A 17,574-nucleotide genomic window follows, 5' to 3' on the forward strand; every position below is an offset into this window, starting at 1 on the left:
CCTAGTCCATAAAGACCAACGTTCTGCCAGCTACAAGCCCTTTTACTGCTGACTGCTTCGCCAAAATCACTATATCTGTCCTACATGATGCTAAGCTTACTGCTTTGGGTCTGTGGGTCAGCATTTTGCACAGCTCCCTCTCATTGTATTCAGCACATCTTTTGTCCTTATTCACATGTAATCTAATTTCTCATCCCCACTGTCTTTCTCTCCGTCTCTCTGTGTCTTTGTCCTTGTCTGTGCAGAAGAAACTGGTGTTGACATTTCACACCTCGACCCCTGCAGCATGTAAACACCTATGGAAGTGCGGGGTGGAGAACCAAGCCTTTTACAAGTGGGTCTGCACACACACACTCGCTCACACACACACACACACACACAGACACATATGCAGGAGATGTATTGGACTTCAGAGACACTTGAGACTGTGCAGCATTAGTGCACCCCACAACAAAATGAATAGTTCGGTAAAAAGCTTATTTCCTAATAAAATACTTCCCATTCCTTAAATGTGTTTGTGTGTGTGTGTATGGGAGAGAGTTTAATATGAGGAACACAGAATTATCATAGAATAAATATGTAACCATGATGGCACCAATATAGCGTGTAACTGTAACTGCTTACATATATAAAAACTAATTTAAATTTACTTTATACATTTCACTTTGTCCTTTTTCTGTTTAGCCCTCACAAGTGGCTAAAATTGGCTTTCCTTCATGTTCCACTTTGATTTTTCAGCACATTATCACTCTTTTCACTTTGTGTTCTTGCCTTTTTGTGCTCCTTCAATATACTTACGTCCTCGACTGGGGAGCAGCTGATTGCTGCGAGGCCGTCGCTCTAAATATTGACTGACTGTTGGCACCGTCGGTGTGTCAGGAATGGAAACAAGCTTGGGGTGAAGGCGAAAGTGAGAGACTGAACTCCATTTTTGTGTGTGGTCATAGCTGCAATGAGGTTGCGAGGACACAAAATGACAAGGCTCTTTGTCTCAGTGAGGGTTCAGGGGGAATGTCAGGAAAGCATTTTATTGTGCTTGTTGGCTGCAGTAGGAAGCAGAGGAAGTTTCAGTCTGAAATGATCAGCCATTGGATCAGTTATCTAACAGTAAGTTAATAAATACATTATTCAATTTTCAAGAGGAAATGTGCAGTCTTCTCAAGTGGGAGAATTTTTCCTTGTCTTCCATCACAAGACTCTTTGGGTTTTGAGTTGTTGGTAGAGCAAACAATTAATTGACAGACAGAAAATCACACATCTTATGTTTACGGCTTTCAGCACTTTAAGAGTGTATCATAGGGAATCACATGGAATAAAATCTGTGGACAAACAAATATTTCAAAAACATCCAACACTGACCGAAAGGAACTCATGCCCGTCCAAAGGAAGACTGGGATAATCAGTAAGATGAGAGTCCTGGAGGAGAACTGATAAGAAACTGTAAAGGAGGCCGTGTGAACAGCTGTTCAGATGTAATGTGAAGTCAGGTTGAAGGAGACGAGATTTTCCAAAGGTCTGATGCAGGAATTTGAGCCTGCTTAGTGACTTATTTCTTCACGGTGCCCTTCTGTCTCCACATTGTCGATCACTGTGAAGGTCGACCCCTCACTCTTTACTTCACCCTTTTTTTCTCTCCCACACTGCGCTCGGATTTTCTTTTTAGCATGCTTTAGTTCTGAAATATTTCCATATGATTTGCCTTTGCCGTTGCTATGCTATTGTATTTGCTTCTGCAGTATGACGCGTTTCCTGCAGATCTCGTGTAATCTTCTTTAGAGCACATAACATGTAAAAAAGCTAACAACAGGAAGACAAAGGGATGAAGTTATAAAAGCTATCTAATAATGACCTCTGCCTGCATAACCCTGGATACTGACTTTTTAATGACAGCAGCTCATGTGTCTCTGAGAGGCAGACAGAGAGGGAGTGCATGTCATCTTGGATGTCAGACAAGCATCAGAGCAGTTTAATCAGATCAGGCTGAATGGAGTTTGTAAATGGCAGCCAAGCAGAGCTTTGACAACATGCAGCCCACCTCCCTCTCTCTCTCTCTCTCTCTCTCTCTCTCTCACACACACACACACACACACACAGAGCCGGACAGAGGTATGTGTCTGCACTCTGGCCTTTGCTGTTTTGGAGTTTCGCATGATAAATGATTTTGAAACAAACACACAGGTTTGACCTGCAGCATGAACCTTTAAAATTGTGCACCTTGAAACACCCTCCTCTTCTGCTTACTGAGAGGCCAGTCTGCACATAGAAACTCACTGCCAGCCACTCATTGTTGGCTGCTTTGTAATAATGAAGTTCTTTTGCTCTTTCTGTTTCTTCCCTCTCTCTGACAGGTGTGCGAAGTCAAGTCAGATAAAGACAGTTTGTAGCAGTAACATCTTCTTCAAAGGCAGCAGGTTCAGATACAGGTGAGACAGTTTTCAAGTTACTTTTTATAAAAGTGAGCGTGCTTCTTTTTTTTTTCTTTTTTTTTTACAAGCAATTCAGTGAAAGACAGGATTTTGGTTGTAAAAGATGTCTTAAAGGGAAGAGCGTTGGAAGAAATAAAGAAAAAAGGAGAATTAAAGGAAAGAAAGTCGCCCACAGTTCATTAACGGGTCAACACTCCATCATTCTACTCTGTGATTAGACTTCACCTTACTGATTTCAGTCATTTTTCTCAAATATGACTAAAGTCAACTGCAGTCGCTACACTAGTCTGAAAAATGTACGTACTGATGTACCTCAAGACCATCGACATGCTGCCTCTCCTCTTCGTACGTCAACACCTTCATCCAGCTCGTCTGGTTTCTCGTTTCTGTGATTTACTGACCCTAACATCTCAGGAAGGCCTCTGCATAAGTCTGTTATTGAAGCCATGGTAGCCCTGATTCTCCTCTCAGACAAAGCTCTTTACCAGGCTTACACTTCAGCCCACTCCATTTCATCAGCTGGCTAAAGCAGTTTGGCTTAAGGGCTCAACGTTGAGTAACGGCATACGGTAGAGTTTGTTTTGGAATATGGGGATTGGTCTTTTACAAACAGGGAAATGATTTGTTGTCTATAAATAAAGACAATTTTCCATGAAGCGGAGCTGATCAGATCTTTATCGAACCTGGGCTGGACCAACCAATTATTGCAGCATCCTGCAGACCCCCGTTTTCCAGCACGCAGCACTGATGTCATTTGTACTATTAAGTGGATGCCTGCCACCCTAGATGTTTCTAGTTTACAACATAACCATCAATCTCAGCCACAATAGACTAATGGATGGGATGATGGAGCCTGCTGGCTTGAAACTGAGTGGTCAGAGTCTAGAAACTCAAGTCGCTCAACAATTAGACTAATGGAGCTACTGACCGTGTTGGCAAGGAACTGCCAGCTCAGCAACAGAGAAACATCAGAGCAACAGCTGCAAAACACAGATGAAAGGTGAATCAGTCAGACATTTCAATTTCACCGTTTTATTCTAGCCTATATAGATATATACTATAATGACCCTGCATTCTAAATACACAGACAGCTTTGCAGCTATGGCAGCTTCCATTCTTCTGGGAAGGCTTTCCACAAGATTTTAGGGTGTTTCCATGGGTATTTTTGCACATTAATGCAGTAGAGCATTTGTGAGGTCAGACACTGTTGATGAATGAAAAGCCCTGGCTCACAATGTCCATTTCAGTTCACCCCAAAGGTGTTGGATGGGGTTGAGGTCAGGACTTTGTGCGAGCCAGTCAAGTTTCCAGTCAAGTACTCATCCAACCGTGTCTTTATGGACTTTGCTTTGTGCATTGTGACACAGTCATTGAAATTGAAATAGAAAAGTGCCTTCACCAAACTGTTGCTACAAAATTGGAAGCACAGCATTGTCCAAAATGTCTTGGCTTCTTGCTGAAGCATTAAGATTTCACTTCACTGGAAGTAAGGTGCCTCGACCAACCTGTGAAAAACAGTCCCATACCACACTTGAATTCAATAATAAAAAAATTTGTCTGAATAGTTTTGTCTATATAGCGTAAAATGTAATATGAGCCTGACTGAAGGCTCAGGAGTTGTGGTTATGTGTGTTTAAAAGAAGAAGTGATGGATTCTTTTACAGAATGTCTGTTTCTCCCTGTTAGCGGAAGAGTAGCCAAGGAGGTGATTGAAGCCAGCTCTAAGATTCAGAGAGAGCCTCCAGAGGTGTGCAGGTAAGGATGACAATTTCTCACAGTTAGAAAGCAGTTATTATATATGAAGGTATTGCTTATTTACGGCCTATTGAGGTAGATTGCAAGGAAACATCAAGCTTGAAATGTCAAAAGGGAAGCTTGTGACAGCAGAGCCACATCAGGAGCAGACATACTTTCATTATGCACACCTGGATGTAATGTACAAAGCAGTCAGGGCAGGTGATGTTTATTTTTCAGAGCCCGCTTTGGTCAGAGTCGAAGTTTCAACTCTCTGAGTCATAAAAACCTCATCATGAACATGGAGCCGCTGGTACCTGCACTTCCCTCCACCAACGAGTATGAAGAGACAGCCACAGACAATGGTACGATATTACTTACTCTATACACACACACACACACACACACACACACACACACCCTTCTGCCACAAACCTCTGGAAAATCACATGGCAATTCCCTTGTGCAGGAAGAAGCACATGCACATGCACTACCCTCCGACAGAAAGCGTTAATTGAGCAGCTGATGCTCCCATCCCTCCATCACTCTTGTCTCCCTGGAGACACCAATGGCAGCATGCTAAAAATACCCTTCCCATGATCCTCCCTGAGTTTACCACCATGCCTGTATATGTGTGTCTGAATTTGTCTGCATGTGTGTGTGTATTACAGGACAAGAAATACTTTGTGACCTCATAGAAACAGAGCAGTAGACTGTGTTATCATTAAAACAAAACACAGTTAGAAATTATTTGTTTGGCTCCAAAATATCAGACTCTGTTTAAATCTTTGTATGTTTAAGTTTCCTGCCTAAAGGTGTGTGTGGACGTTCAACGGTTGCATCATAAAAGTGAATTACGAACAATCCTTGTTCACTTATATCAACTGCAATTTCATAGTGAATTATATTGTGTGTGTGTGTGAGTGTGTGTTTTTTCCCCTTTTTAGCATAATATATGGCACATTCTAATCTCCAGTTTGATTATTTGTAAAACACCACATATTAATCAATTAAAGTATATGAGTTCTGCACCATATCATCCATTTAGGCAGTGTAAATGAAGCAAATTAAACACTTTTTCAAAACTGGGTTTATGATGTGGAATAGTCAACTGAACTCAATACTGAGTCAAAGGAAGCCAGGAACTATTTTCTTCTGATTTCATATTAAATTCCCTGAATACTTTCAGGGAATAATTGTGTAATCTGGTAAATAATTGTGAAAATAGGATTTGCAGTGCAAGAAAAACTCCATGTAAACCTAAGTTATTCACTAAGTTATTGTCATGGCTATTGTTGTTAGTATTACTATTATCATCATTATTATTGATTGAAGGACCCTAGATTAACCCAGAAATTGGTTAGAATCAGTTAACTGAAAGTGTTCTGATTAAACACTGTCTATGTACCCTATTGTTAGTACTATATTAAATAATTCTTAGAGAGATTTTTGTGTGTAGCAACAATCTTCAGCTGAATAACGAGGCTGTTCGCTGAAGGATATTTCAGTCACACTATCCATCAGCTGGCCTGTTGACACGTGGCTCACAGCTGAACTTGGATCAGCTCTCTCCCCATAACAGGGTGGAAGAGCAGGGTCAGTTTGTCGTGTGTCGTTTCCCACCCCCCACAAACCCATGAGTTGATGTGACTGAGCAGAGCAACTCTGCCCAGGAGAAAATCCGATGAAGCAGCACAAAGTAGTTGGTATTTTAAGGCCTTTTCCCCAGGATGCAACACTGTGGGTTTTAGTGCTTTTCCCATGACAAATCTTGCGTGTTATCATTATTCTCTGTCGCTTTTGCTCTCCATTATTACATCTGACACTCTCCAGTTCGACCTATCATCTGATTGAAGCATAAATCTTGATGTTCGGGAAGAGCACAGGGTTAAGGTTACACAAGACGAGACCTGCAATGGAGAGAGAGAGAGAGAGGAACTTTAAGAGATGACGAGAATATGAGAGGGGAAAATGGACTGTAGGACTGAGAGAATGAACAGAGGTTAGGAGGGATGTTGGATGTAAGGATGCACAAGGAGGGGGAGGAGTATGTGTAGCAAAGCAAAGCAAGCGAGGCTGACATGTAAGAAAAATGGAAGGTGTTATTACAGAACAGCTGTAACGGCAACAAAAAAAGAAACTGGACGTAAGAGAGGTGGAAGAAAAGGCAAGAAGAGTCTTGTCTGTGTGGTTTCAGAAGTAGGGAGGAAGTCAGGTGTGATTCAACACCTCAAAACAGTATACAAATAATTAATTAACCATCCCACAAAATAATTAAAAATACAATTTTACTTAGTTGATAGAAGAGCAGTACCAAAAGACAAGAGCCCAGAGTGAGTGACAAACACAGAAGTCACACATAAGACAGGACATTAGGCAGGAAGCTCAGTGATGAAGGCAGTGTGCGCAAACAAAAAATTAAAATTAAAACCTCATCCCCAATTCAGTTCTACTGGAGCTCATATGTCTACACAATACTTTAGGTGAGCATTTTAACATTTTTTTCAGTTCAGTGCATTTTCTGTCATCTGGATTTTGTCAGCTAAACACAGTCTGGAGGGATTTTAGCACATAAATTCAGCTGAAAATATAAAAGGGGGTGTGAGAGATTTTGAAAAGCGAGGGTCACGTCCACCACATCCCAAATGGAAATTATGCCCATGGAGAAAAAGGTCTATACTGAATTATTGCTGCCTGTGTTGTAACCAACACCCATCTCCTCCACACAGCACAGAACATGGCCCAATGTCAAGCCCGCCCCACCCTCCGTTCTCCCTGCCTCCTCACACATCGACCTGAGCCGTGCGGCGTAGGCCTTCACACATGTATCGTACAGTCAAGCTGTTGTGCCATCACTCTCTTCAGACTGCTGACGGACTTCTTCTCCCTCTCACGCCTCTACTGACAGAATTTACAGCCATGTCCTCGCTTTCTCCGGCCTCTCCTCCTCTCTCTCGCTCTCTCTGTCTTCCTCTCATCTTCCCTCATCCCATTTAGAGGAAAATCAATCCTTCTTGGCTCAGAGTCAAAGAGCTGTAGCACTAAGGATCTCGTCTGTCTCAGTTGGTTAGTCGGGGCGGGGCAGGAGGTAGTCATCAAATCAAGGGCCTCATGCACTACTCAATGCACAGGATACAGGCTGGTTAATGACATGAGATTCGATTTGAAAATGCTTTGTTTCCTACTGCAGTTCCTGCTACTCTGTTGTATGCCACAGTTTTTCAATTTTAATTCAGTTCAGTGTATTGCTAAATAAATGTTGAACCACTGACGTGTTAATAATAAGCACAATGAGGAAAATGCTGTGAATCTTATATTTCTGATTTTCTGCTTTGTCTGCAGTCAGATTGTGGTGGATTCCCTAAATTTTCCCCAAACAATCAAAGGCCAGAATTACAAGGCAGAATTACTCTGATATGGGAGATGAGATAACCATACCTTAATCTTATCAGTGGATTGAATTTGAAAGTTATGTAAAATAACTTTAGTGACTATACAATGAATTGAACAAATGGGGATAATGGCACCCACTTTTGGGACAGTCTCTCCTCAGGTGTTCATGGTGTTGTACTAAGTTGGTCTCAGAAAGTTGCAATAATTGTCTTCCTGTCTTCCTCTCCAGAAGGGAGGTGAACAATTGGTCAGGTGTGTGGAGATAAAAAATGTAAGCACAGTTTGAACTCCTCTCTCTGGCTCTTTATCGTTCAGTTCCATTAACTTTTGAGTACAACCGAGTGCAACAGCATGAGATAGCAGGTCGTCCAAACTAGTTAGCCGCTAGTATATCCCCAACTTTAAACAGTCAAACGCTGAGTGTTTTGACAAGATTGCTGCAAGGACTTTGGGATAAAGTGTCCTCGAGATGGTCTAGGATCACTGTCTATATTCAGAGCACTAATCTCAGCCATTAGAGGGGGAAACAGGAAGCTGACCCAAGGTCGGGCCTGACCTTGTTCTGTTTGTACAGCCTGTCCCTGTATTATCTCCCAAAATCCATACACACACATACAGTGGTGATGTTTTGGCTGTTGCTCGTGGATGCTTCAGGGGAACTGGACTTCATATTCATGTCTCACGTTTGAGGCTTCATCCAGACTCCTGCCATCACTTAACACAACAAAAGCAACAGGTCTTCATTTTCCTCAACTGGATTATTATCCAGTTTGATTAATATTAATTCAGGATTTGATCCCTTCACGTTCCACACTTGTCTCTCAGTGATAACAAATGAGCTTGGTGGAATGTATTTTAATTTGTCTGTCAGTGTTGGAGTGTGGCAGATTTCCTGAGGCGTGAAACAGAAATAAATGCGTGTGATGGGAAAAGCGTCTGCACAGCGGAAAAGAAAATGATCCCCATCCCATCCTGGTTCAGGCTGCCCCTCTGTAATCAGAGTTAGATTAGCTGCCCCTCTGCATCCAGGACTACCTGGTTATATATAGAAACTGCAGCTTTGGGCCTGATCCTCCTCTAATGCCCAGCACTCTTGGTTAACATCGCTGACATTCACAGGAGGGCCCGCCATGTCTGTGTATCAGAGAGAGGGAATGTGTCTGGTGTATGTCTCTCACCATCTCGCTCAGTGTGTATGTATAGGCATGTGTGTGTTTGTACACGTGTGTGTGTGTGTGCGCGTGTGTTCATACCCATCCCAGCCTCAAAGCTCAGCTGGCAGTCCGGTCAGTCGTGGTGTGGGGGTTTTAACACAGACAGCTGGGCTTGAGGTTCGTCATCAGACTGAATGATGGAGGTTCTTGAGCACAGAAACAGCAGTGATGTTCGAGTCGGCCGCGTGCAGAACAGTGTGGAGTTGGGAGTTAACGTACCAGCCGATGTAGGTGACAGCCTGAGTTGTGGGAGTCAGGGCAGGGCAGATGGACTCGGGCTGGACATGCCAGAGGGGCTGGAGGATGAGGGAATAGAGGGGAGACACACCGGACCTCTTGAAGTATTCCGCCCAGGGGTGTCAGCGGATGAGCGGGCATCATCGATAGTTGTGGATGAGGCCTTGAGGTGCCAGGTGAAGATAACAACACGACGGAGCCTTCATCTACGTATAGCCAATCATACTGCACGGGATGTTTATGTACGACTGGTAGGACATGGAAGTCGCATTGCCGAAATCAACACTGGCCCTCCAAAAAATACACTGGAACAGAGTAAGACTGGGTGTCAAAGGCAGAAATGTAGACACACACGAGTTTATTGTAGTGCACCTTTTCATTTTTGCTGTTTCTTTTCATGTCAACGTGCATTTCTTTGAGTCATCATGTGAATACCAGGACACAGGTGTGAAGCAGCTTTAAACTTGTATTTCTACTTTTAAATCAGTACTGAAAAGATGAAATCTACTCTAGTTTAGCTCAGCTTTGTTGTGGCAACTGCATGGTGCAAACTGTGAGTGTAATCAGTCAAATATCCCGAGACTCTCAAGAGACCTCTTTAATGGGTGTGTGTGTGTATGTGTGTGTGTACATGTTTGAAAGAGAGATATTAGATAGTGTGATTCCATATTATGGAATAAACAGACAAACATAATGTGTATTTAATTAAGTGTGTTCAATACAATATAAGATAGTGATTTAGCATGCAGTGTTTTCTCTCTGGATGTGTAAAATAAATAGAGAGCACTAGTGGCAGCATCAGCAGACTGAAGTATTCAAGAAGGCATTTGGAATAATTGAATGGTCATTTTGTGAATGGAAGATCTGAATGGAGCACCACAGAAGAGAGCTGCTACGTCAGGGAATAATCAGCTTAAATGTTGGGCATTTACATCCCTTTTAAAGACAATTTTTGAGATGAAAAGGTTTCACTTGTTTTCAGGAATTCCACAAAGGTACATTTAAGAATAAAGATCTGACAAAGTAATAATGTAAAAAAATAATAATGATGATGATTTATTTCACAATATCTCCTCCTTTTGGAAGATGTAAACATTAAAACAGGGGCTCATTTACTCACCCCCTCTTGTCTTCTCCAGTCTGCTGAGGTGCTGTTGACCCAACACAGAATTTTCATTGGGTTTAACAGTGATGCTTTACATCTGATACTGCACAGGGAAGGTGAGTTTAAGAGGTTATTACATCACAGTAAGAAGAGGAGAAAGACTTCTGTACAGAGCCTTTTAGCATTATTGCACTGATGATGCCATGCACAGCAAGCATTCTTAATATGGAATACAATACATAATTTACTTTAACTTTTCAAACTTCTAATTTGCCTCTCAGGAATTTTGCTTCACTTGCATGAGTTCATAAATCAGCGACTCTGTTCCTGTACACAGGCACAGTTGTACAGATAAATATAGGAGGTGTTCTAGTGTTGATGATTAGGTTGCATGACAAAGATAAATAGGCCTGTCAACACTTGCATAACATGGGAAAACCCTGCTCTATGTGTGCATGAATGTGTCTTTGTGTGTGTGTGTGTGTGTGTTGATTGGGCCACACAGGAATCTAGCGCCTTGTAGTGTGAATCACCTAATCTAAGGAGAGGCTTGTAATTGACCAGAAGAGAAAGCAGCCAGTATTATGAATGGGAGAAAGCAAAAAGCAGAGGAAATGTGCAGTAGGTGCTGTGTGTTCAGATAAAAAGTCAGGATTTCTTACTTCTGGACATGGAAAAATTGAAACAATATTATCTCTAATTATGAAATCAAGTGTAATGTTACAAGATGTAGATACAGTCCCATTTCAGTCAATGCAATTAAATATTTAAGAGGTTCCTGAGCAGCTAAAAATAATCTGATTTAGAGTCTTGTTTGTATGCCTTAGTAGCTAAAATGCACAAATGCTGTGACTTATGTGTTTCCTTTAAAAGAATGGAGTATATGGCGAAACAATAATGCAGTTAGTTATTAATGATCTGACTTCTCCCACTTCCTCTTCCAGGAGTCTCTGATGAGGTGAATGCAGGAAGGGTGGGAGGACTTCTTTAAAATATTTTGCCTTCACTTTATGATTGCAAGGAACCGAAGTCATGACATCCCATCCGTGCTGGGTTTTGTAACTCAATGCAGTCTGTCCACACTCATATAATATACGTGATTGCTGGCAGAGAGCGTTTTCGCATGAAACAACAACAATCGTCTGCTCAATAACAGCAAAATCAATCATCTTGTGGCGGACTGCAATGTGGATGTTGCTGCAAAGAAGCTACAAATTCTAAAACTGCTTTCACACACATCTTCAATCCAGCAGCACATGAGATCCATATGATCAGCACAGTTTCAAGGTGGGCACCCAAAATTAGCGTCAACAGTTCAGTTTCTGACCAACGGGGGTGGGGGGTGGCTGGTGTCGATCCCAGCTGAGAGATTTGGGATTAGCTACATGGAGTATAATATTCAACAGTAAAACACATCAAATAATGGGTCCACTGTTGTCAGGAGGGCCTGATGTAAAAATCTTGTCTACTTTCTGTTTTGTCTGTTTTTAAATTGTATTAAAGTCCAGTCTTTCCCTGTACTTGGTCTGCCACAGTCTGCACTGTAAGAGGATGAATTCTAATGAATTCAGGCTTTTAGTCGCCTGTCTGATGGAATATTTTACTCAAGCCGCAACCAGTAAAGTTGAATTTTTAGGTTTTTTTCATCACTCTACTTCCAGCTTCCACCTTTCTCTGTGTTGTTTTGCTTCTCTCATTTCTCCTGAGCTCCTTCGTCCCTGTTTTCAAGTTTAATGCCCCTCTCGCTCTCTGACTTCAGTCACTCGTTGCCTTTCTGCTGACTCTGTTTCCATGGTAGCTGTCACCGCTCGCCCCTCAGGTTTTCCACTGCGTCCCTCTCTGTCCCTCACATTTCTCACAACTCATGTTTAAATCGGTTGGCATGGTAACTGATTAGTCAGTTAGGCCTTGAGTTTCTGTGGCTGATTTTATGTCTCTATTGATAAGTGTACGAAAAAAAGTGTTGTGAGGTTCAGCTGTGTGGCAAACAAGCACACGCGTTGTCAGTATGATTTCCTTGATTTTTCTTATTGAGCCATATCCAGTGAACTAAGAGGCCACTGACTCTCAGAAATCTTAAATGTCATTTTTGGTCTCAGTCAATGATTGATTACTACTGTATTTTCTATGGTTGTGGTTTTCCATATGTTAGAAAGATTTAGTTTTATCCAATGAAACATGATTTATACCAAATATTGGCCATTTTAACAACTTCTAGGATCTCTGGCTCCCTCTGTGTGTGTGTGTGTGCCTGATCACAGGATAGCGTCAGGATTAGAGAGGTTGACGAGCTGAGTCATACTCTCACTGGACATTTACCCCCCCAGCTCTTACTTAATCCAGAGACAGCTTGGCTTGTTTTAACCATTCACACATGCTCATGTTCGGATTCATCGTGTGCACCGAGGCGTCAGTTATGTCTAGGAAACTCATCACTGAGTCAACACCTCAGAGTAAAGTGCATCCACACGCACTGCATTCTCTGCTTTGTTGTCAGGCTACATCACATCTGCAGGAATGACTCTTACACTGCAGTGTTATTTTATTCTAATCGAGCTATAAATGGAAATCAGCGCACAACACAACACAATGACAGATCAAACAGTATTATGATGTGTTGAACTGTAGGAGCTGATGTCCCCTGCCAGTATCTACAACCCAAGTGCAATGACTTAAAGCTGCAACACTCTTGTATACCCTATAGATGATTATTTTTTCATTTTTTTGCATCAGCAGGATGGGTGCTTTGTGCTTAAGAAAGGCAGGAACACCATCATGTGGCTAATGTGTTGAACTGCAGCATGAACCCTTTGTCCCATCTGTGTGGAACATAATCGTGTTTTGTGTATGTGACACATTCACACTGTAAATGTGGACACTGTTGTCCCACACTGCAGTACACAACAGAAAGCGTTTATACTCAGATAAAGGTCAGGTGAGTACTGATAAAGGTGGAGCAGTTCATAAAAAATAGTAATTATTTTTTGAAAACTTTTTTTTAAAGCAGTAATAGTGACATCCTTCAGAAGAAAGCGTGTTATTTTTTTTTTTGCATCGTGTAAAGTGCAAAAATAGTACCTTTACAATCCTTACCTTTGCTAACTTTTTAAACTGTAAATATGACGTAAGAGTACATCTAGTTATTGTGAAAAAGGACTGCAGTAGTCAAGCAAAGGACATCTTTTTGATATTGAAATCCAGTATACGAACTCATGTAAAACATGTCTTTCTGTCTTTTCCCACCACCAGGTGCTGTTTCTGTGAAGGACTCTGTCCCCCTGTCTCCTCTCAAACCTACAGCTGCACCTGCAGATGCAGAGCAACAAGGCACCGAAGGAGCAAACCTCACTGTGGGTAGTGACCTGCAGCCTCCTCATGTTTCCATGGAAACTTCAAATCTCCGACCTCAGACCCCCAAAGCCGAAGATGAAGTGGAGGAAGATGACGAATCCAGTGGTCCACTCACCATTTCTGAGCTTGTCTACAGGTCCATAGCTTTTATAAGTTATGCAAAGCAGCTATAATCAGTATGATGACAATTACCTAATTAACTGTTTTATAGCCTCTTGATGAGAGCAACGCTGAGAGTTCAAATGCACTGCAGCTTGATTGAATACTTTGTGTTGTTTGAATACCGTGTTTGAATACTTTTCCTCTCCTCTCCAGTCCCTGTGCCAGCATGCTGCCCACCCCAGTGGACATCAGTCAGGGAGGCGTCGACTTGCTCTTCTCCTCTCCAGTCCAGAGCCCTGCCAGGCTGCTGAGGGAGCTCCATGCTGACCCTGACATCCAGGCCCAGCTGGAGGCTGAGAGGGAGCGAGACCGGGCCTATGAACGCACCCGTCTGGCTGCAAGAGGTCAAATCGGCGGAGTCCTGAGCAGCAGCTTGCGTCTGCTCTCGTCCAATGAGAGAGTAAACGCATATGTGCTGAGCGTGGCCCGCTTCGTTGCCATGATAATGGGCGTGCTGCTCGTTACTGTTCCCACACTGCTGCTACTGCTGGAGTCAGACATCGACGTGTCGTTCCTCCATGAGATCCGCCAGACGCCAGAGTTTGAGCAGTTTCACTACGAGTATTACTGCCCGCTTCGGCGCTGGATCCTTTGTAGGATCAACATGGCCATGGAGAACCTCTGGTCAGATTGAAGAGGAAAAGAAGCGTAAGGAAAAGGAGAGAGTGAGGAGTCACAAACAAATATGCCCAAATGTCTGTCTTAACATGTAATTTCATCTTATATTCAGTCTTAACAAGTGGTATCTCTTGAGACAAATGAACCAGTCTGCCGATGGGAGGAAACAATTTCACTTGTTTAAGAACAAGTCCAGTTCATTTCCAGCGGGTGCGATGGAGCATTCACCAAAAGGAAGTAGGTTTTATCAAAGAGAAACACTGTCAGGGTTCCCAAAATGAGGATGTCTCTTTGTACAACATTACGATTAATTTACACTGAAACAAATAGATTTGTTTCACCTCTTTGGCAGCACTATTTACGGTCTTGGAAAAAAAAAGAGAGAAATGAGATTTTAAACATAGGATCCAGTCACTTGTTAAGATAGACACATTCGGCAGTGATGAACTGGAGAGAAAGAGAACAAGAAATGCTGTAAGTGCTTGGAAATGAGAGATTCATGAAAATAAAAAAAAATTGAGGGAAGACAGAGAAAAAGTCAGAAAAAGATTCCAAAAAGAAAAGAAGTGGTTGGTTTAGTTTTAATAGACGTTTTAAAGGTCGGCTCACTCCTGATGCTGACAAGATGATTCAGTGACTTGGTGTGGTAAAAATCACCAACAGATCTGATTGGTTCTCACTATTGGAGAAGAGCACCTGATTGGTCACCGAACCTGTCAGTCATGACGGAGCCAGTGGGCACAGAGAGAGAATTGACTGATTGGTCACTGAGCATAACAATAGCCACAGTCAGAGGTACATATATATTTAAAAACAAGAGAGAGAAATTGATAATTAATACCAATCTTAAATAAGTTGTTTTTAACCTTTTGTACATTTTTATGTGATCCAGAACTTTCAGGAATTTTTCAGTCAGAGGATCTACTTTGAGCTTATTTTGAAATTAAGAGTTTACAAAAGATTACAAAAAAAAAGCTAATTTATTGAAGTTTATCGGGGTGATGGGTGTTGAGAAAAATTTAAGCTATTTTTTAAGACTACCGTCGGCGTTTGTTGACCTGGTAGTACCCTGGGTTTTTCCTACAGAGACTATAGCACAAATCTTTTACACAGACCACAAATTACAACTGTTTCAGATTATGTGATGTCATTTTGAAATAACGGAGGGCAGCAGAAGAGAAACGTCAGTCTGTTTGTGATGATAAAACTTGTGTGTTTTGTTGAACTCCTACACGTCTTCTGAACTAAATGTTAGCTCACTAGTTGAGGCTACTGGTGTGTCTTTCAGTGTGCATGAAGAAGGTTTTAACATGAAAAGTATTGGGAAGGAAAGGTTGCTGTGGGGTATGGTGTTGTTATACTGGGTAAAACTTTTGGCCTCATGGGTCATTTGTTGGTTGGTGCGGAGCTCTGTGTATGTTTCAGTGGGATTTAAAGTGATACGATGGTGCACTCGAAACAGGTGGAGCAGGTGTGTATGCTACACTGGTGGCATGTGACACATGTGTGACACAGGGGATGCATTCAGTTGTCTAAATCATCCGTTCATTCTTCTGCCGTTGATGCTGATCAAGCTTAACGAACGCAGTTGCAGGCATTTAAATTACAGAAGCAGCTCAGCATTTATGTCGCCAAGTCCAATTAGAAATGATTTGTAGCCGTTTCTAAGAGGATCTGTGATAAGGCGTTGTTGAGCATCCTGTGTTTATCATTTAAATGACTGCTAGCTGGTTACACTCTTAAGCAGTGTACATGACAGTTATATGCTCATTTTAGGAACTGTAGGGGCGAGATGTTCAAGAGTGAATCTTGAGAAATATGATTCTTGCTTGAGTTGATGAGCATTCACTGCTGATATGGTTGTGGTTCCCAAAAAGTCTGGAGCCATAGTTGAACAATACTTGGGTTAAAACTGAGCAGAGATTAAAAAACAATTTAAAAATAGAGGAATGAGTAGTTGATTGTGGCTTTGCTCCAAGAGTGTCCAGATGGGTTGGTCTTAGAAATACAAAAAGGAGGTTAAACAATGTAAACTTGCAATGTAAACAATGTAAACTACAGATGAGAAATGCATTAGCGACTTTTGGGAACTTAACAGCCATCAACATGCGATTGTTCATCATACAAAGAGTGCCTGTCTGTTATAATGTAGTGGCTCTGAATGGAGAGGGGAACAGAGAGGTACAGCAATGAGAAATGACTTCAGGTCAAAAAAAAAAAAAAAAAACAAACAAAAAAAACCAACAACAATAAAAAACCCATAAAAAAATTCTATTCAAAATGTAGTTTGATTTGGATCAACTTCTCAGGAATGGGCATTAGCAGTTTATGTTCATATATGTCAAGAAAATACCCCCCAAAAAAAATTGCACAGCAGACACCATATAGTTAATCCATTAGAATCATATATGTCATGCTATTATGAATATCCAAACACGGTATGTATTTATACCAAGTCTGTAGCCAGACATAAATATGGCTGCAGACTGTCTGTGTTGTTGTAGCCTCATTTCACTCAACTCAACATATGCATCCATGTCATTTGTCATTATAACAAAAATATTACCCAAATAGTCTCTGCTGTTGAGAGCCTTCGCACAGCATTTCGGTTGTTACCGAGAACTGAACTCATGGTGTGAATTTTATTTTCAGATATCACTCTTTGTACTCTTTGGCTGCTCCAGAGGCTTCTGCAGCGCTCATCGCCATCAAAACCCTGTCCTTATAATCAGTCAAATGTTGCTGCCTCATATTACCAGCTGTGTAACTCTGTATATTTTATGCATTACGTTTATACATATATAAAAAAAAATATGCAGTAACAACAGAAACACGCTTATTTGGAACAAAGCATTTATTTTCCTACTACAGTACATGCACTGAGTTTCGATGTTGAAACCGAGCGAAGGGCCAAACCACTATGATGACAACGTTTGCATTTAACATCACGGACTCTGAGATTTAAAAAAACAAAAACAGTTTCACTGTAGTGGTTGAAGCTGTTTTGTATGCACTGCTGAATGATCACCATTTTCCCATGATAATCTAACAAAGGCGAGGTGTCATCATATCATGATCCTGTCTCCATGTGTAGTGTTTTGCTCTTTCACATGCACCAAAACGCTCAAGCTCAAGATTCACTGTAGATCTAAAATAGAAATACTCTGTATAGGCTTCATGTACACAGCTGTTTATTTCTGTGCTTCATCCTCCTCTTAACTAACCCAGGGTGTCTCTCACTCTCCTCCTTTTGCTGACCTCTCAGTGCAAATCGCATGACCTCATCTGTAAATACTGTGTTAATAGTAAAAAATAGAAGGAAAAAAAAAACCAA

General features: G+C 41.6%; 1 protein-coding gene across 1 annotated transcript in view; it reads left to right on the forward strand.

Annotated features, from left to right (window-relative positions):
• frmd3 (FERM domain containing 3) overlaps window positions 1-17,570 on the forward strand; it is a 50,560-nt gene extending 32,990 nt beyond the window's left edge. The window contains exons 10-15 of the mRNA XM_046387618.1: window positions 246-334; window positions 2,349-2,423; window positions 4,113-4,181; window positions 4,401-4,525; window positions 13,359-13,596; window positions 13,776-17,570. Of these exons, the coding sequence (XP_046243574.1) occupies window positions 246-334; window positions 2,349-2,423; window positions 4,113-4,181; window positions 4,401-4,525; window positions 13,359-13,596; window positions 13,776-14,256 (1,077 nt within the window). The 3' untranslated portion in view covers window positions 14,257-17,570. The remainder of the gene's footprint in view (window positions 1-245; window positions 335-2,348; window positions 2,424-4,112; window positions 4,182-4,400; window positions 4,526-13,358; window positions 13,597-13,775) is intronic.
• The last annotated feature ends 4 nt before the right edge of the window (window positions 17,571-17,574 follow it).

Source organism: Scatophagus argus, chromosome 4, assembly GCF_020382885.2.
Source record: "Scatophagus argus isolate fScaArg1 chromosome 4, fScaArg1.pri, whole genome shotgun sequence".
NCBI lineage: Eukaryota > Metazoa > Chordata > Actinopteri > Scatophagidae > Scatophagus > Scatophagus argus.